General features: G+C 39.9%; 1 protein-coding gene across 2 annotated transcripts in view; it reads right to left on the bottom strand.

Annotated features, from left to right (window-relative positions):
* LOC134853017 (sortilin-like) overlaps nucleotides 1–21154 on the bottom strand; it is a 36185-nt gene that overhangs the window by 10642 nt on the left and 4389 nt on the right. For both annotated transcript variants that reach the window (XM_063868930.1, XM_063868931.1), the window contains exons 3-8: nucleotides 18696–18939; nucleotides 17922–18087; nucleotides 17274–17466; nucleotides 13750–13931; nucleotides 13165–13323; nucleotides 12654–12774 (exon numbers count right to left, since the gene is read on the bottom strand). In XM_063868930.1, coding sequence (XP_063725000.1) covers nucleotides 12654–12774; nucleotides 13165–13323; nucleotides 13750–13931; nucleotides 17274–17466; nucleotides 17922–18087; nucleotides 18696–18939 — 1065 coding nt within the window. The remainder of the gene's footprint in view (nucleotides 1–12653; nucleotides 12775–13164; nucleotides 13324–13749; nucleotides 13932–17273; nucleotides 17467–17921; nucleotides 18088–18695; nucleotides 18940–21154) is intronic.

The following is a 21154-nucleotide window of genomic DNA, read 5'->3' as shown; positions in this document are numbered from 1 at the left end:
TAAGATAGCGTGACGAGCAGACGGTGTACCCTATCCGAAATTACTCTATGAGTTAACCACTTCGGTTCTAACTCACAATCAAATTCGAGCAACTAGGTCAACCATTTCGATTGATACTCAGAGTTTCAAACAGACAGACAGTAATTGTATGTTGATTACGTGTTTTCAATTTGAAATAAAATTTTTGACTATTTTCCTAATTTTGGGCCGTTTAACGCATAAGACCCAAAATTGCTTGCCATACATTTCCATTAACGGAGTCTATGAAAAAAATGACAATCATGCTAATTACATTTATGAAAATTGTATAACAAGCATTTTTCCGGACTAAAAAAAATTCAAAATCCTTTGAATTTGTTTTTCGGCAGCTTCGAATAAGTTTATTGTCATTGTTTCTTAAGTTTGTTTGTGCAAAAATTTATTGTCATGGGAAAAGTGCTTATCGTACAGTTTTGATTTTAGAGAAGCGTTTGATAAACGTTTTCACATTCCAAGTTTCAAAATTGAAGGAAAGGAATTTAAGTTTTCGTTTTAGTTGCCAAACTAGTTCTACGAATTAACAAACATTTCCACAGAAGAACCAAAAATGGCAGTGAAAAATTTCTGTGATGTCAGAAATGTTCATTTATGCTTGTACGTAATAAAATCCAACGTACAACTATCCAAAAAGAGGCCACGATTTTAAACCACTGGTTTTTTTGAAATAGAGGTCTCTTGGCTATATAAACAACAGTTTTTTCTCCTGCAGTAATGTGTGGCATTGAATAGTTTAACTTATGTGGCATACCTCAACATGTAGTTTGATCGGCGAATTTGATTAGTTTTATTATCTGAGAAAATTTTTTGTGTTGTGTTTCAGAGCAAAACAAAAAAGTTTTCTGACAATGGGACAAATGCTTGTTGTTCAATTACATCTATGGAATAATCGCAAGTGATTTAATTACATTGTTGGAAAAATTGAGCCTTACAATTCCATTAACGAAAAAATTAATTTCATGCTTTTTTTATACCTTTTTCCTTCGATGGAATATATTGGAATTGTGTGACAAGTATTTTTATTTTATAATTGAAATTTGCATGGCCAGCATTTTGCATCAACCGGGGGCTAATAAAACTAAAGGCTAATCAAACTTTCCAACAAAAATTAATTGACTACAGGGGCGGTTTGGGCGTGGCGGGTGCGGACGCCCCTCTCCCTTCAGGGATTCGACCGCCTGACGACACTCTCCCAAGCCGACACCCCTGAAGAAGCTGCCGCAAATTTGCAACCCGTCCTTGAATGCATCGGCAAGTGGGACTGAAGCCACTACATGAAGATCAACATGGACGCAGGGAAAATTGAAGCCATGTTCTTCTCCCTAGATCCAAGGGAAACAGCAGGGAAAGCCAGACTTCCTCTGCACACCGACGGCGTCGCGGTCGGTTACACAGAGCACCCGGTCACCCTGGGGATCAGTTTGGACCCCGAGGTCGCCTTCACAGAACATGGCAGGCTCACCAAGAAGCGCATGTCTAGCCGCAACAACATCCTGCGGTCTCTCAGCGGCAAGAAATGGGGCCTCTTCTCAGCCGACCTCCGCCACCTGTACAAGGCCTACGTGCGCCCAGGCGGCATATACGGTTCTGGAGTGTACTACCACTTCTTAGGCGACTCAGCTAAAAAGAATCTCGAAGTCACGAACAACGACGCCGCCTGTGCTATCACAGGGGCTCCGAAGGGCAGTCCAGTCTACAGACCAGAAGAGAAGCCGACATCTATTCGCTAGAGCTTGTCGCCCGAGGCCGAAGGCACCAACCTTTTCTGCAAAAAAGACAACCCTCACCCCGACCACCACTTGAGCCCACTCATCAGACCACAAGGCAGATCTCGCCTAGAATCCAGAGGAGAACAACAATACCTCGCAGACTTGAGATCAGCATGCAGAAGAAGATTCCAAGAAAATCCCCAGGGAGCCTGCGTCCGACACCATCTGCGCGAGGTAAATGAAGCAAGAACTCTAGAACTATATTTCAACAACACGCCCGAAGACGCACACCACAGAAAAGCCACGAAAAGGGAGAACACTACAATTTGACAGAACAGGATCACGACGAGATGAAATAACCCTCCATAAACTTAGACTTAACAGGGCCCCCTAGCTGCAGTCGGTCGCATGCCGCTTCGAAAGATCTGAGAACGACATCTGTCTCTTCTGCCACCTAGGCCCCCGAAGACGCTGAACATTTCCTTCTTCATTGTCCGCACTGGGAAGACGAAAGAAAAAAATACTGGGCCAGTATCCGGACCTGTCCGTTCTCCAAGAACACCCAATGAAAGTCCTATTCTATCTCGAAGGAGCAGGGAGATCTTTTCCCACGACATGAAAGAACTCGTTCCTCACGAACAACAACAACAACCCCCTGCCTACCCAAAGGGTCCCTGTTGCAATGCAAATGTAGAATAAAACAAGTATAGATGCATATAAAATAAGCTCAGTTGGCCGAGTGGCCTAAGCTACCATAACGCCGATTATATAGGTTAACAGTTGACGTAGGTTCGAGTCCCCCACCTGCCCATGTATTAATATACTAAAAACGGGGGTTACATCCTATTTTAACTGTTTTTTGGTTCTAATTCGGTTCAGCCTTGATTAAGGTTGACCGCCAAAAAGAGCAATTTGTCTCAAGGACATTACCGACCGGTTCTTGTGGCTAGCTTGCGCGAAATTCTCTCAAAAACGAGTTGTACCGAAACAAGTTGATTTTGTGATCTTGATTATGCAAACCGTTGACATTGCTTATTTCTTGTTATGTGTGTTTACCGAAAAATACTCATAATTTAATTTGTCTTATACAGTTTTTTCAGATTGAGCGCACATTTTGGCGCCCCACAAGGGACTCGATGATAATTCCCTTTCTAGATTGCAACACGAGTATTGCAACACGAGAGTAGTATTGCAACACGAGAGACACGACGAGTGTTTTATTTGGCCTATTTCAACATCAGTGATCACCAGGTTGAATTGTGATCGTTTGGCCGAAAATACCACCGAATACCATCGAATATCACCGAATACCGCCTCATCCGTTTGGCCGAAAGTACCTAGCGTACCCAGTTGGCCGAGGGTCCATTTGGTCGAGTAGCCAGCCGAATTGACCGAAAGTGGGCGTTTGGCCGAAAGTGGACGTTTAGTCGAAAACACGAAAACATCAGCGACAAGTTGGCCAAGTTCAAAAGTCGTCGGCATATTCTCTTTGGCCAGACATCAGTGTGTTTACCAGTTGGCCAAAATTGTGTGTTGACCAAAATCAGTGTATTGGCCAAATTGGAAAAGTGCAGTCGGACTGTAAGCCGACAGACGAGGAGCCTGTAAGCAGACAGACGAGGAGCCTGTAAGCCGACAGACGACAGGGCAGACAGGCGAAAGAGCAGAGTGGTGGAAGAGAGGCCTGTTCAGGTGCCCTGATTGTTGACTTTTGGATTTTTGAGCTGTGTTTTCTCGACACCCGAAGTTTTGGATTTTTTCCCGGTGTCGCCAATCTCCAATTAAAAACTGTAAGACGTTTCTAAAACTTTTAAAACTCTCCATTCGTGCTTTAAATTTTGTACGATGTCATATATGTTCGAAATTTCCCCGCAAGCTAGCCCTCGGTAATTTTTCTCAATACCCAAAATTTTTGGACAGTTCCGTTGAACTGAAATATCTTACAGTCGGTACATAGACAAACTGACTTGACATTTTTCTCGATACCAAAAATTTTTGGATATATGTGAACGGAATATTAATCAGTGAAATCGGAACATAGACAAAAGGTACTGGACTAGTTGTTTGGATTGGTTTATGACTCGAACCTGCTGACCAAAATTTTCTGAAAAGTTTTGTATAAAAAGTAAAAAAAATTGCCAAAAAATCCTCAAAACGTCTCCAGAATTCTGCGAAACTGTGCTGTAAGATGACACCAACCTTATGTTAAGTGGTCTGGTAGCGAAATATCAGGCAAATTAAGTTGAGTTTTTTCATCCTCAGGTTTCTTCCGCGTGTGTTGTTGGAACTTAACCAATTTGCCTGATCCCCCACCCACCATTGGTGAAACTGAAAGCCAGTTCGCTTCGAGTAAAACAAAGCCGTTTCAGCCCGTCAGATTATTGACTTCGTTGCGTGACAGTAAAGTTAAGTGGTCAGGTACGGTGATATTAAGTGAGTTAAGTTGAATTCTTTCATCCTCAGGTTTACTCCGTGTGTGTTGTTGGAGTTCAACCGACCTACTTAATTTTCCAACCCCATTGGTACTTAAGCGTAACGAAGCCGTCGCATAGGTCCCCCAAGTGTATGGTATTCATCCTAGGAGCTAGTTCTTTGGATCACGCGCTCCGAAAACTTCCCGCTCCGTCCCAGAAGCGCGTCAAAGATACTTGCTTTACGAAGCCAGGTTTAAGTTTGAACTTTAACGCTAGGGACTCTCAGAAAACGATACAGTACTACCTTCATCACTACTTGTCGCACCGTAACGACCTTGTAATTTGGCACGACCTCAATAATAACTCGATAAGTAGGCACCGCAGCAACAATAACCGCAAGCTGAGTAGTGAGCAACTTGTCAATTTGTTATTAAGGTATAGGACAAACATTTGTGCGATCGTATACTGTAGACGGAACGGAACCGAGGATATAGAGGAAAGTTTAGGTTCAACAGGTATTCTCGTTCTCAACGTCGTTAAAGACTTTATCTCTAAGCGTAAGGCTAAGGACCAGGTACTAATTGAGAAGTACAAAGAGCTTCACCAGCCTCCTTCCCTTGAGTTAAAGACTCTCCTCCTTCTAAGGCGTTATAGCGCTAATCTTAACATCCTTAAGACACGTAAGAAGCGAAACCGCTTACCCCTCAAAGCTCGGAAAGCTATAAGAAATAGGCTTCAGGTAGAAGCTTTGAGACGTCAAGTTCCCCCGTCTTGTAAGCTAATGTTGATTTACTAATGCAAATTTGATTACGTACCAAAACAGTATCCCATTTTATTGATTGTTTTCTATAAAAGAGCATCCGTAAAATATTGTCAATTTGTGAAAAACATGGACGAAAAATTCCAAAGTAAGATACGCAAGTTATTCGAAACCCGTCTAAATCTAGAAAATGAGCTGCTTAAAGGTCACTCATTATTACTTGAGTACATTGAGAATAATAGTCGCACTACAAAAATTGATAATGCTGTTTTCAAATGTAAAATTGCGTTGGAAAAAGCTGTCGACGTCAATGAGCAATTAATTAGGTTAGCGGGAAAAACGGAAAATCCTGAAAAAATTATTGCTCAGCAAGACCTTTGGCTTAAGAAAGTAACCGAAATGAACGATAAAGTAATGCACGAAGCTCAGAGTTACAAGATGAGCCTTGAACCTTCGTCATTTCCAGCAGCCGGCATTACAGGGGGCAAGGGATCTTTACAACAAACTAGGTCTGAGACATCCTCACGCTCGCACAAAACAAGTGATTCAGCAGCACGAGTATCTGAAAACAGGTCTAAGGTCTCCAATCAGTCTAAGGATAGTAGAAAGCTTGACTCACATAAGTCTGATAAATCTGCTTCCACTCGTCATACGTCGACTGTTCGCACTATGTCATCAAGTGAGAAACGGCATGAGTTAGCTTTAGTAAAACGACGCCATGAGGAGCTGGAAAGGCAGTATCAAGTGTCTTTAAGACTTAAAGAGCAAGAGAACCGTCTTAAGTTCGAACAAAGTCAGCTGGAACTAGAGCAATTGGCTGAAAATCATAAAAAGCAACTAATTGAAATGGAATTGAAAGCGTTTGAACTTGAGGACAGTTCATCTGAGGTTAGCGAGAAGGTAGCGGAAAGTAACTTAACAGGAGTAAGTCAACCTATTTCAAAGGTAGCAACCGATCGAACTAATGATTGGGTAGACTCTGTTAGTTCACAAGCACCTCCCGACGTTGCTAGTGCGCTAGGTTTGCAGGCCTTCACTCGTGTACCCATTTCGTCGGGACCGACGACTTCCGCCCTCCTTGCTAATGCAATTCACACCAGTAATAGTCATAACCATGAGCACACAGCATTTAGTGACCCTGGAATCCATAGTTATGGACATCGGGCTATGCCTCAATTTGGCAGTGCAAGCCGTTTGCCATTGCAAGCTTCTGTTTCATTCCCAGCCTCTGTTCCATTCCCAGTTAACAATATGCATTCTAGTGCACACGTGTCGCCACCGTCTGCTGTTCCTTTACAGACCATGAGTTCAAACATAACTAATGGTAGTTTTGCCATCGCGCAACCGGAGTCATTACCTGTCCCAATGTTACCGGCCCAACCAGGTTCTGGTTTTGTTTCTTTGTCGCCTGCATTTGCTGGTGGTGGCTTCTCATCTTCTGGAGTAAACCCAACGCCGGTTTTCTTTTCGGCACCTAATTGCCATGCAGCGCCAGCCCAGACGCAACATAATCTTCCCTTTGTTCCGCATACTGTGTCACCTAGTATCAACGATTACTACACAAGTGATGCAAACTTATGGCGATTGGCTGCTACAACTCCAATCGTCACGCCTGCTCAGTGTTGTAATGCTGGAAACATTTTTTCTAATGTGACAACTATTGTCCCATCGTGTAACACCGCCGCTCCGTATACCAGTGGTGGGACTGTGTATTTTAATACTCCCCCAGTTCATCCACAACATGTTCCGCATTTTGTCAATCAAACTAATACTGGTTATCAGCCAGTCAGCGAAGACTGCGCACCGTCTCCCGCTTATCCGAACCAAGGTTGTTCATCGGATCGACCTCTCTCCGCTCGTGAATTGGCGGAATTATTAATGCATAGCCGCAAAGATCATCTTCCTGAATGGAAGTTAGCCCAGTTTGACGGCAACCCGTTAAACTGGCACGAATGGTTTGGTCAGTTTAAGTCCACCGTTGATTCCGCTGTTCTCACCGATGATACGAAATTGACATACTTAAAAACGCTCGTCACAGGCAAAGCAAAAACCGCAATTGCGGAGTTTAGTTATAGTGGCGTTATGTACAAGGATGCACTGGCCACCTTGCAACGGAAGTTTGGGCAACCACATGCCATTGTTGGTGCGCATCTTGATAAGCTGAACACTTTTCCTCCACTTAAGATGCACAATTCGGAAAATGTCATTAGTTTCTCCTCTGCCATATCTGGCCTCGTAGCAGTTTTCAAATCATTGTCTTTCAACGATGATCTAAAGAGTGTTAACCTGTTAAACCAAGCTGTTACTAAACTTCCGCCTAACCTCAAGGAGGCTTGGTCAATGCATACTGTTAGACATAATTGGCAGCGACCAACACTCTTAGATTTTAACAACTGGTTGAAAGAAAAGGCCGAGGGGCATGAAAGATTACGTTTACTCAGCTCTAAGGCAAAAAACGAGGAACCGGTTAAACCAAAAACAACCAAAGTTTTTGCAGCCAATAGCCAGGTAAGTAGTAAGGCTCAGGATAAGTCTAAGTTTCCGCCGTGTGTTTTGTGTAAGGGTAGTCATGCATTGTGGAATTGTGCTGTTTTTAAGGAAAAGAATGCTACTCAGCGAGCAAAATACGTAGCTGAACAGAAACTTTGCTTCGCTTGTCTCAATGGCAATCATAGTTTCCGGCAATGTTCTAGAGCAAAAAAAGTGCCCGAAGCCAGAGTGTGATAGCACACATAATGTCTTGCTCCATGGAGCCGAAAGAATATTTCCTCGGAAGGAAAATTCAAATGTCTCGAATAAGGCTGGAACAAACAAATCCAAGGAGAATACAAACACTTCCACCCATGCCGCTGTTAGTGATGTACATGACATTGAATCTTCTAAAGGGTTGTTGCCAATTGCAACACTTGGTGTATCCTCGGATGTAACCAGTCTCCTGACGTTGGTTCTTTGTGATAGTGCATCGACTCACTCCTGGGTGTCTTCGTCACTCGTAAACCGTCTCGGCTTAGTAGGGGAGCCCGTTAACTTGTCAATTAGTGGTTTCAATTCGACCACCGTTGTTGAGACTCAGAGGGTCAAGTTTACAGTTTCCTCCGAGCCGAATAATAGTGATTTCGTATTTTCTCTCTGTGCATATGTTAAAGACAATATTCGGATTGGTTCCGAATTAATCAATATTGCTGATTTGCAGAATAAATATCCACAATTAGCACCTATTAAGCCCATTCAATATACTTATGAGGACGTTGAAGTTATTATCAGACAAGACTACTACCACGCCGTTAGACCCATTGAGTTCATCTTGGGAGATGATAAAAACTCACCGTGTTCCGTTCGCCTACCGATAGGTTGGGTCTTAAGTGGTCCGTTGCCGCCGTCCGGTAATTCTACTTCTTCGTGTTTCAAGTGTGTTGTTGAAGATTCTTCTCTGACCGACCAGATAAAATCCTGGTACGAGTTGGAATCGTATGGTGCTTTCAAACAAGTCGATGCCCGTTCCGCCGCGGATAAACATGCTTTATCCATCCTTAATTCTGAAACCGTTCACAATGGCGAAAGATACATTGTGCCTATGCTTTGGATTGATAGTAATGTCAGTCTACCAAACAATTATTACTCGTCACTCGCCCAATTTAAATCATTGGAGAGAAGGTTAAGTAAAGACCCTGAGCTGCGCGAAAGATACGCAGAAACAATTAGAGAGGACATTAGGAAAGGCTATGTCGTTACCGTCGAACCGCATGATCCACGTAAGCGTTCCGATCGCGAGTGGTATCTTCCGCACCATCCCGTCTTAAATCCGAATAAGCCGGGTAAGGTGCGCCGAGTCCTTAATGGGGCTTCTAAGTTTCATGGCACATCCTTAAATAAGTCCTTATTGGTGGGTCCTGACCTACTCCAAAATTTAATTTTTGTGCTTTTGCGATTCCGTCAACATAAGTACGCCGTCTCCGCGGATATAGAGGGTATGTTCCTCCAGGTAGGAGTCCTTGCCCGCGATCAAATTTCGCTCCGTTTTTTGTGGCGGGAGGATACCACTTCCGATGTGGTAGTTCATCAGTACACTCGCCATATATTCGGCGCACGGGATTCGCCTGCGTGCGCCAATTTCGCGTTGCAAAAAACAGCAACTGATAATATGTCCACATACCCTGAGGCCGCCTCAGTCGTAAATGAAAAATTTTACATGGACGATTACTTGGATTCATTCGAGAACGTTACCCAAGCAATTAAAACTAGTCGCGATTTGGTTTCCTTACTAAAATTGGGAGGATTTAATTTGACTAAATTTGTCAGTAATGCTGATGAAATCACTTCAGCAATGAACCTCGAGGAATCCGAAACCTCATCTTCACCCATCAAGGAAATATGTAACGGTGCCGAACAATCATCACACGTCTTAGGTCTTAAGTGGGACCATACGAAAGACACATTGGTTGTTAGCAGAGGCGTGGATCGTCCTCTCGATAAAGCAATAACTCAACGAACCGTCTTGAGTTTCGTCTCCTCCGTGTTTGACCCTGTTGGGTTAGTAGCTCCATACACAGTTAGGGCCCGTCTTTTACTGAAAGATATTTGGAAAATCAGTGGTCAAAGTTGGGACGACGAATTGCCAGAAGACATAAGAGATAAGTTTCTCGAGTGGCACTCCGGTCTCCCTCTCTTAGGGCAATTGACTATTCCCCGTTGTTACTTCACAGAGCTTGTTGATCAAATTGAGCTCCACATGTTCGGTGATAGCTCGCAGGACGTTTTCTGTGCTGTTGGATTTTTGCGTGCGCGACTCGCGAGCTCGCATAAAACTCAAATATCCTTCATCTTTGGTAAAGCTCGCGTTGCGCCCATGAAAGCGCTATCTATACCGAAGCTAGAGCTTCAAGCTGCTCTGCTCGCCACACGACTAAAAGATGATATACTGACCGCCCTTACCGTCTCTATTAATCATGTCTTTATGTGGACAGATAGTACAACAGTTTTGCAGTGGCTAAACTCCACTGAAAAATTACCTGTATTCGTCGCTAATCGTGTCGGCGAAATCCTCGAGTCGACCACTATTGATGAGTGGCACCATGTTCTGAGCGGCGATAATCCAGCTGATACCGGTACGCGGGGGATTTCTTCGGAAGCCCTCAAGGATAGCAGCTGGGTTATTGGTCCGAGCATTCTCAGGACTACTGATTGGCCGTTTATACCCGACGAACGTGTAATCAATAAAATTCGTTTGAAGGGTCCTTCTTGTGATGTTGATAATTGCTTGGAGACATCATCTTCCTTCGTCACCGATGTCACATCAATCAAACATCCCGAACACGAGTTCAATTGGGAAAGGTTCAGTTCCTTTACAAGATATAAACGAGTAGTCGCTTTTATATTGAGGGTGTTGCCTTCACATAAGCATTTCCGTGGTAAAGACTTACGAATCACCGACCCTACTGAACTTGATATTGCAGAAAGCAAACTGATTCATCTTGCTCAGATGGAATCCTTTCCCGTTGAGTTAAAAACACTCACCGCTGGCAAACCTATTAAGAATAGTAGTAAAATTGCCACATACTCGCCATTTATCGGTCCCGCTGGAATCATTCGTTCCACCGGACGTATTGTGCGCTTAGTGGATACCGAGTTTGATACTAAGCACCCAATAATACTCGACGCCCGACATACCTTAGTTCGTTTGTTGGCCCGCAGCCTCCACCATAAGCATTTTCATCAAGGATTAGATTACATGCGCTCCGTTTTAAATATGAAATATGCAATACTTGGGTTGCGTCGACTACTTCGGTCTATCGAAAATCGATGTGTGACATGCCGTAAACGCAAAGCAAGCACCATCCAGCCAATTATGTCCGATTTACCGGTCGAACGTCTCGGATACAAGCAACCACTCTTCAATCATACGGGTGTGGATTACTTTGGACCGCTTTACGTTCCGGTTCGCAGAAGCACGGAAAAAAGATGGGGATTTCTTTTTACTTGCCTCACCACCAGGGCTGTACACCTTGAGATTGTACCGTCTCTGGACACCAGTTCGTGTGTCATGGGCATTGAACGGTTCGTTGCGCGCCGTGGTACGCCAAGCACAATCTGGTCGGATAATGGCACGAACTTCGTTGGTGCGGAAAAGGAATTACTTGCCTGCATCAAGAGCTGGAATGGCATGGCTCCGACCATTTTTGCACACAAAGGTGTTACTTGGAAATTTAACCCGCCAGGCGCACCCCATCATGGCGGCTCCTGGGAACGCCTCGTCCGAAGCGTGAAGCGCGTGCTGTACGATATCCTAGGCAGTAGGCGAGTCACTGAAGAGGTGTTAGGAACAACACTCTGCTTAGTTGAACAAGCTTTGAATTCGAGGCCAATCACTCCCGTTAGTACCGATTCACGTGAGTTAGAAGCGTTAACCCCAAACCATTTTTTGCTTGGACAACATGCCACAAGCTTTCCTTCGCTTTTACCCGGGGAGCACTTCGATCACAAGAAAATGTACGTGCGAGCGCAGTCATATGCTAACGCGATTTGGTCTCGTTGGCTTCGAGAATATGTTCCCTCGCTGAATAAGCGTGTCAAGTGGCACACTCATTCTGACTTCACTCTTAAAACAGGCGATCTCGTGTGGGTGATTGAGCCCGATAGTCCGCGTGGGTACTACCCTCTCGCCCGAATCGTCAAGCTAAACTACGGACAGGACGGTTGCGCCCGATCCGCCCTTGTCAGGACCGCAACCCGTGAAGTCACGCGGCCGACCGTTAAGCTCGCTCCGGTTCTTCCTTCTTCAGGGGGGGAGGATGTTGCAATGCAAATGTAGAATAAAACAAGTATAGATGCATATAAAATAAGCTCAGTTGGCCGAGTGGCCTAAGCTACCATAACGCCGATTATATAGGTTAACAGTTGACGTAGGTTCGAGTCCCCCACCTGCCCATGTATTAATATACTAAAAACGGGGGTTACATCCTATTTTAACTGTTTTTTGGTTCTAATTCGGTTCAGCCTTGATTAAGGTTGACCGCCAAAAAGAGCAATTTGTCTCAAGGACATTACCGACCGGTTCTTGTGGCTAGCTTGCGCGAAATTCTCTCAAAAACGAGTTGTACCGAAACAAGTTGATTTTGTGATCTTGATTATGCAAACCGTTGACATTGCTTATTTCTTGTTATGTGTGTTTACCGAAAAATACTCATAATTTAATTTGTCTTATACAGTTTTTTCAGATTGAGCGCACAGTCCCCCTTTGAACTCTTTTGAGATATCCATTTTTGGCTGACGGACCCTAAAATTTTTCTAAAGACGCCATTGGCGCCAATATATGCTAAAATAAGGGGGGATTGCGCGCCGAAAAAACGCAATTTTTTGGTTAAAAAATTCCAAAAGTACCTAAAAACGCCTTTTTGGTCTATTTTTTTTTTCAAAAATTTGAGTCCTTAGAGCTTTTGAAAAAAAAAGGTTGACAAAATTTCGAATAATAGATAACAAGTATTGCGATAAAAAGTTTTTAGTTTTTAGCTTTCACGAACTTCTCTCACTTGAGCCTCTTGATGCAAGAAGTTTAAATGATTTTAGGATGCTGATTTACGCTCAGTGCTACAAATTGTTACTTGTGACGAATCATCGCCCAACTTCAAAGATAAATTTCAATAAAATTTAAGGTCCAAATGAATTGATGAAAAGCAAAAAAAAGTGAATAGGACACGTGAATAAGGAAGGGTTTGAACCTTAGTGACCATAAACTACCGTTGTTTCTCGTGATGAACATGACGGGGAAGTCGGACCCTTTTTCCACTTTGTTCACGACAAACACACTCTCCAGACTGCCTAATCGCTCCACACCAACCCTGCCCCTTACCAGTTTCTCCTGAAACCATACATTGTGAGACGCTGAGGATTGCCATTAAGCAGGGGCGGATCTAGAATTATTTTCTCGAGGGGGGATGCGGACTTTCAAAAATTTTTCAAAAATTTTGTCGAACTTTTTTTCTGCGAGAATCAAATTGATTTTGAAGGCTCCTAAAACACTATAAAGAACCAACTTTGACAAAACTTTTAGCGCCTCAGGCAAATTTTGAAAAAAAAAACAGGTCAAAAATGGCGTTTTGGGACAATTTTTGGAAAAAGTTGACCAAAAAATCACGTTTTTTCGGCGCCCCCCAATTTTATTGGAAATTTTCATGTATCCGCTTATTTCATCAGTTATTAGTGCAATTTCAAAGTATTATTATTGGTTTCTAATCATAACCAGTTGTACCTGGTGTAGATTTTTCATGCTTAATGAGTATGAGACGTGAGCTGAGTCTGAGACGTAGAGGTCATAGCATGACTCATTCTCATCCAGCAGGGTCAAAAACGAGAGGGTAGGTGACATGAGATACACGTATGGCTTGTGGTGCTGCTTGAACGAGTCAACCTGAATTAAACAAAAAGATTGCTCTACTCCATTGATTGCAGAAAGTGTGACCTGACCTGTTCGAAAAATTGTTTATTCAGAATGTCTAAGTTAAAATTATGAGAAACATTTTAATTAAAACAAGGAATCAGCACGGTTTGATCAAAACTTTTTAATCTAAAAAATTCATTCTAATCATACAACAACGAAAAGGATCAGAAATTGTGACCTGACCTCAGTGTTTTGTTAATTAAACGGTATATAAAAAAAACTTTTGCTCTAGTTTGCTGTAAGCCTTTAACCGCTTCTCTATCGAAAAAGGTTTGCTCAACATTTTTTGATGTTTTCCCCAAACAGATTTTTAACTTTCTGTATGTAAACCGTAGAAATTGATTTTTTTTTGTGGGGGGTGGTGGGGGTGGTAAAAGAAACTGAAAACCCGTTTACCTGTGCCCTGTTCCACACATCCCCCGCGTCTGTGCTGGTGTAGAGTGACCTGTTAAATGGGTTGTGTATGTCGTGATATATACTGGCAACTATCACTCTGTCTCGCACAACGAAGTTCTTTATATTGTACAGCAGCATGCGACACCTGTGCTTCTCAAGGTCACATCTGTGCAGCGAGATACCTACGAAAACAACATGCGCGGGTTGACCTCCATAAACCGAAAATGCTTATCATGCAATTCCATACATCAAATGTATGGAAAAACGCTACTCATACAATTTTCATACAGTTTCAAAAATCATTCAAAAAAGTTTCAAAATAGTTTCTACGGCTGTTTGAACCAAATAAAACAGACTGGTGATGAAAAAAAATGGTTTCTTTTTTTTGGATGGTTATTATTCCAAATATGAAAATTGTATGACAACATTTTTTTTTGATATAGACAGCAAACATTTTTCCAAAAAAAAATTGAAATTGCCAGAATTTTTTTTTCAACCGCAAATCTAATTTTGCAATCAAACAAACGTTTTCCAAAAAATGCAAATTTTTACATGCAAATTTTAATTTTTTTTTGTCTGCAAAACGTAGTCCTGGATATACAAAAATTGGATTTTTATTCCGTTTCTCTGGATAACATCAAACAAGCTAAGAACTCCTATATGTTTTGTATGGCATACTTATATATGCCTTGATTAATGTCTGATGATTTGAAAATTCCAATTTTAAAAAATCTTCTTTGAAATTTTGGCAAAAATTCAAAATTTTGATGCTTTCAGTATATGATTTGTGAAAAAAATTTCTTACACAATTTAGGTCGTTTCCAATACATTGTAAATGCCAGATGATCAACCCTTTGGTGACTCTGCTTTTGAGTAAACCATGTGATTAGTCGCTTGTATTCGGTCACGAACAAATCCAAAAAAAATTGAGAAATAAAATTTAAAAAAAATTGGGTCTATGAAAAAAGGCTTGTCTTATAATTTCCATTTATGAAAAAATACTTATCTTACAGTTTTTTAAACAATTTCTGTATCTATGGAACTGTACGAAACTGTATGATAAGCGTTTTTTTATATATGAAAGTTGTAGGACAAGCATTTTTGGTCAACCCGGGTGTGCAAACCTTACGTAATACCTATACGGTTATTTTCAAGGCAACATTGAAGAAGAACTATTAATTAAACCAGTTTTCCATTTTTTCATGATATTCATGGGAAACGTTGTTTTGGCCTTTTTTCATTAATTCGCCTGCGGTGAAGAAAAATAGTCGAAATAGGGTCTTTATAAGGATTTGTGGAAGCTTGGGAAATCAATTTATTTAATTTAAAAAAACTTGACAAAACAAACGTGACCCCTTGTTGAGAAAATCCTAGATCGACCCCTGAACATAATCGTTTTCCATGACCTGATTAAAATCGTTTTTCATGAATTTTTAGGGGATTTTAATCAATTATATTGATCAATTAAAGATCTATTATAATTAATTATAACCGACTATAATCTAGATTTAATCCAATATAAACTATTATTTTGCTCATAAAATCAAAAACACCGAATGATGATTGTTGTTGATGTGAAGGTTTTACTCTTTTTCTGCACCGATCTGCACATCCATGCTCACCACCATACAAAGAAAGGCTTATCATACACTGCCATACAAAAAATGATAGTCAAACGATTCCATGCATGGGTTCTATGAAAAGTTTTTGTTTCATAAAACCTTCCATAAGGATTTTTAAGTAAATTTAATTGAGCTTACGTCGGGCTCACATCATCAAGACTATGCTTATCATTGGACGAAAAAGGATTAGCATACAACTCAATTATTGAAAAATGTTTGATAAGCCCTTTTTCATTAAAAAATTCCAAAATTGATAAAACATTTTCGCCAAAAGTTGAACCAGTTTTATGAACTAAGAAAGAGTTTCCAGAGAAAATCTTTCTTAGTTCTTTCTTTTGCATATAAGTTTAAATAAAAAACATAAGATTCACAATGAAGGTTCTCTGTGATGGTAGAATTTACAATTTCAACACCTGATTTTTTTCAATATAGAGGCCTTGTAGCCATATACAAAAACTGTTTTTTTGGTAAATTTTTGTGTGAAATTTAATTGTTTAATTTTTTGGGAATCTACTAAAATATTTCATCAAAATCATAATCTTATGTCACTGATCAAAGTCTGTTAAATTGGGTTTGATTGATTTGAAAAAAAAACATAAGTGAAATTCATTTTCAAACGAATATGAATAACAAATTTTTTTCTTTTATATAGAGATGACAAAAAATCCAGAATCTTTGCTTTTTATTGCTGAAACTCCAGTGCGGGCTCATAATAATGCCGTGAAGATTGAATTTTCATTAGTGGTTCTGTTTCTTTTTTGTAGCTTTGATGCTTTTGCAGTTTTTTTTTTGTAATTTGCTTGTGTCCAGTTGAAACTTATAAAACATCTTGTTAAGTTTAATTGCGGTCTTCAAGACCTAAATTTTTTGATCAATTTTTTGCTTCGAATCGTTTCCAAAGGTTGTGACGCTTGTTTGCGGTATCTGGATTTGTGGAGAAAAACACATCGAAACCACTGACATTTCTCTCGGATGACAAAAAATTATAGTTCGACAAATAAATAATTTTAAAAATCAAAACTATCCAGCTAGCCTACCAAATTTAATTTCCAATTTAAAATAATTGTGTTTTCCTGGAAATTGAATTTGGTAAGATATTTGGATAAAATTCAGGTTCGTTGGGTTTCGATGTAATTGTCTCCGAAAACGCAGATGCCGCAAGCAACCATCACACTCTTTGGGAGCAATTAGCCTCAAATAATTGATTTAAAAAGTTTAAATATCGAAGACTGCAATTACTTTAACACAAAGTGATTAAACAAAATTGTAAGGTCCTCAAAATGTTAATTTTTGTAATTGCGATGCTTTGAGAAAAATTGTTGAGTTAATTTGTTTTATTTTGAATGAAATTGACATTTTTGACAAAACAGACAGCAACTCCATATAATATTAGAACTTAAAATTATCTGTATTTAGCATTTAGCACCAAACTCGATTAGAAAAAATCTAAAAACAAACCAAACTAAAGAAGCCTCATTTGGCTTGAATACAAAACTTCTTTGAAGTTTTACGGCAACTAATTTTGTTCGACCTTGTCTATTTTAATGAGACTAACTGTTCAGTTTTGTTAAAAGCATATCAAAACACTAATAATTACATAAGCTCTGTAATGGGAAACTTTTTTTCTGTTTTGTCACTGTTTTCAATCGTTTTTTACTGCTGAAAATTCTCGCTTCAAATAATTTGCAAAGCATTTCGTTTTAATAAACTTCACTTATACAGCAGGAAGACTTTTTTGTGTACAACTTTTTGAATTAACTGCGAACAAAGCCGCCACTGAGAATTTTTGAAACAAACCAAAATATATATATATATATACATATATTTATTTATTTATTTTGCACTGTCCAAAAACAGAGCCTCAGAGTTTTTAAGCCAAAATGAGTTTAAAAAAAGGCTAACCATATGAAGTGTGAGTGGAAGTGAGTATAGTAGTGTCATTGATCCACACAGTCTTGTGTGGCTTCTGCTGGTATGAGGGGAAGTAGCCCCTGCTCAGAATCTCCTTCCAAGTCTCTCCCCCGTCCAGAGTGAAGAAGGTGTTGGCTGCAAGAAGGCGTTGCATGGATGAGGGGCTGGGCTGCAAGGCGTCAGACTGGGAAAAATAAAAGAAGACGGTTTATATATGTGGAAAAAAAACAGAAATACAATCGGGTTTTTCTACATTTTTATATAGATAAACTTGCCTCACCCTCAAGCGGATCCCGACACGATTGCGTTCAAATTTGAGGGCTAGGGCGCGCTACAAAAACGCTATTTTTTGCCACAAAATTGCAAAAAAAAATCATAAAAAACTGCAAAATAAAAATTCAAATTTTGATATTTTTGCAGATGGTCACTGCTAACCAAACTGAACGTGCAAAGCGGCAATTGGGGGGCTTAAGATTTTGAATTAAAGTCATTCAACATATTATGGTACCAAAGGACCGCTGGTCATGACTTTCATCTTTCTGCCGTTACTCATGGCCTTGAGATTGTTACGGTATTTCTTATATGGCCTTTAACTATGGCCTCAAAAATTGGCTCGGAGAGTATTTTCTCTCCACCTACCCTTCTGTAGAACGCGAGACTGCTCAGTTTCTGCTTCACATGGTGGGGGATATTCCTGCGCTTGTAGCTTTTCCCAGCATCTTCTGTGAAGGACATATACATACTGTCAGCCTGGTCGTATCTGCTCACCAGGAATAACAGACTTCCTTTCGCGTCATTCTTCAGTCTGCAAAAGAAAACATTTGTTCATGGGAAGTCTTTTTTTAAAATTCAGACTCCATTTTGTTTGTTTCAAGACAAATAAAATTTGCTCTTTTTGCACAATATCGGCTAGAAGGACGCAAACCTTGCGGAAACCACTAGCGTTTTATGGGTAGGGGAGGGGGCGCACCTCCAGTTCTTGTTTCCATAACCCGCTTCAAATGGCGATACCTTGTCGAACACATTTTTTGGGAGACAGATATACATTTTTATATCAAATTCTGTTTAAGGGCAATTTTTGTGATTTTTTACAAGGAAAAATGACAATGAAAGCAATCGAAAGCACCAAGAAATCATGGGCTTTCCTTCCCTCTACGGTTGTTTCTGAAAGAAAATCAGCAACGTTGCTTGTATTCTCAAAAACGTTTGCCAAATTTTCGCTTCAGGAATATCTGACTACCAATTCTCATTCACAGGAAGCCACCTGGAAAAATTCTAGATCTGTTGATTGTTTTCTTAATGCTAAAATGGATTAGGAGCGTTCACTGTGCTTAAATTAATTGCATGTTGCCCAACAAGTAAGAAAAAGTTAGATATGTAAGTTATGTTCTAGAGAGAAAGTGAGAAACTTACTTGATAGTCTGTTCTATGTAGTGTTCTGGATCCTCCAGTATCTCATCGGTGACGTTCTTGAACACCTGTCCCTCCATCTCCCGCCACACCACCCGAGTGGCCCTCAGAATCCGATTGGGGGGCTCATCTGCATCTGGGTGTGTGGATCTCATTGTTTGCAGGGGGTGGAGGTATCTGGTGCCGGAGATGACCAGAAGCAGACTGGCTGGGTGGGGACCAAGGTAGAAATAGTTGATTGACGCGTCTGAAAAAAAAACACGTTTTGATGAATAAAAAGGTTATAGGAAGGCAATGGTTTGTAATAAGCCGACCACTTTCAAACGTAACAAGGATAGCCGGTTACTGTGCAAGTAGCATAGAATGTTCCGACGGCAGAATTGAAAAATACAAAAAAGTTTTTTTTTCAAATTTGTGTCGTTTTTTTCTCCGTGTTGTGATACAAAGTTTTGAAAGAAAAAATTGAACTTAGGCAAATTCAAAATCAGAATAAAGTAGGCCAATTGTAAAACAGTTTTTAAAGAAAAATGACTAGAAAAACGAAAAAAAAAATTGGAAAAAAAGATCAAAAATTTTTTCAATTTTTTTTTTGTAGAATTGTTGTTTTGATTTTTTTTCAAGTTTTAGATTCCAAAAGTTGCGCTAAAAAACTCCAAAGACTATCTTTACTTGAGTAAAACTATTTTTTCACGGCCAAAATTATGCTACACGGTCACCTTATTAGCTCGAAACTTGACCGAAAAACTTTTTCTCGACACCGTAAAAAATCGTTCGAATCACGACTGAAAGGGCTTTAATATGATATATCACTCAACCCAGTCCAATGATTATTTGTGGTACCTAATTTTGCGTGGAAAACAAAAAGCAAAAAAAAATAAAACACCCGAATCCAAAGTTCCTCCCCATTTTCAATGGTCGGAACAAAAAACCATGTTTTTTTTTCATACAGTTTTGGGGAGTTCTGAAGGGTGCTAACTTCTATACTTTTTAAATCTCAGTGCTCTCATCTCCTGCATTGTGAAACTCTTACTCTAAAACCACATTTTTAAGTTATTTGTTGGTTTCAAAGCTTATTGAAAAAAGAAAAAAAAATTAAATTAAGCTAAGTTTTTGGCTCTTAATTAAAACAAAAAACAATTAAATTACTTGTGCTCAGCTTAATCAAGCGTCTGTGACGGCTAGATTAAGTTCAAATTTTTGCAAAGTTTTCCACCAAGAAAAGTTTAGCTGCGAGCTTTTCTTTAAAAATTATGGCTTTGAAATTGCAAACTTGACGAATTTGGGATGATTAATGCGGGGTTTTTCCAGTTAAGTATGCATGCGTAGGTGACAAATTCATCTGGCTCAGAAGTCATTTCAGACATTTGAGTCCGAAGAATTCTTTCCTCAAAGCAACAACTGATCAACTGAGCTCTAACTGATTACAAAAATTTGAAGGTGATTACTTATGCTCAAAGCTTCATAAACGTTAGAAAAATCCATTCAACAGTTTTCTTTCAACATTGAAGGAATTATTTCGAAAAATTTCAATCAGGGTCTATCGCAAAGTAGTCTTTTTTAGTAGTCTTTTTTAGGAAGAGTAGTCTTTTTTGGTAGTCTTTTTGTTCCGTCTTTCGATACGAAAGTAACGGAATATTTGTGCTCGGGGTGGTTTTTTTTTCTTCAGACAAGTTTCGACTTTTAAACTAGCTATTTTTGACGGAATTTTTGTTTATCATTCGAAAGGTATTGTTGTCCTGGGCTCAAATTTGAAAAGATATTTTACCTGTGATCATTTTTCGTAAAGTTATGGGGGTTTAAAGGTTGCCAAATTTCGCGCTATTAACGCGTAAGCGGAGAGTTAATCTGTCTAAGAAATCGTTCCAAATTGGTTGAAAGAAACTTATTTGCCATAATTGATTTGTTACAAGGAACGAAATCTCTCTTTTTGTACTTTATATGGCGTGTGGGGGGAGGATTCATTTTATTTTATTTCATTTAATTTTTTTAATGTTATTACTGCTGCTCCATAAACCTTAAAGCCAGTCGGAACCTTCAGGGTTTCACCCTGACCTGATACGAGCAGTCTTGTTTAGTCTTTAGTAGCAAAGTAGTCTTTTTTAGGAAGAGATTTGAAGTATTTCATTTAAGTTTTTTAAATAAATAATAATAAAGTTGTTGTTCCGATCGCTTTAATGAAAAGAGCCAGCAGAATGAAGGATTAACATTGGTTTTTCTACCTGCTTTTGATTAATCAAAGAAAACTTGTGAAAGACAAAGAGTGATTTCATTTTAAAGCTCTTCTGTTGTAATTCGGATTTAATTTTTCCGTTTTCAGACTAAAAAACACGAGACTTACAAAATTACACGATGAGAAGCTAGCCCCCACTTGATTTTATCACAAAACAATGCTGAGATACTCGTACTCTCAAGAAAAACATTGCAATCAACTTGTTGCAAATGAAATAGCACAGACTTAACTA

This window comes from Symsagittifera roscoffensis, chromosome 8 (assembly GCF_963678635.1).
Source record: "Symsagittifera roscoffensis chromosome 8, txSymRosc1.1, whole genome shotgun sequence".
In the NCBI taxonomy this organism is placed as follows: Eukaryota; Metazoa; Xenacoelomorpha; order Acoela; family Convolutidae; genus Symsagittifera; species Symsagittifera roscoffensis.
The sequence above is the reverse complement of the archived record's forward strand: the minus strand, read 5'-3'. Positions and strand labels throughout refer to the sequence as shown.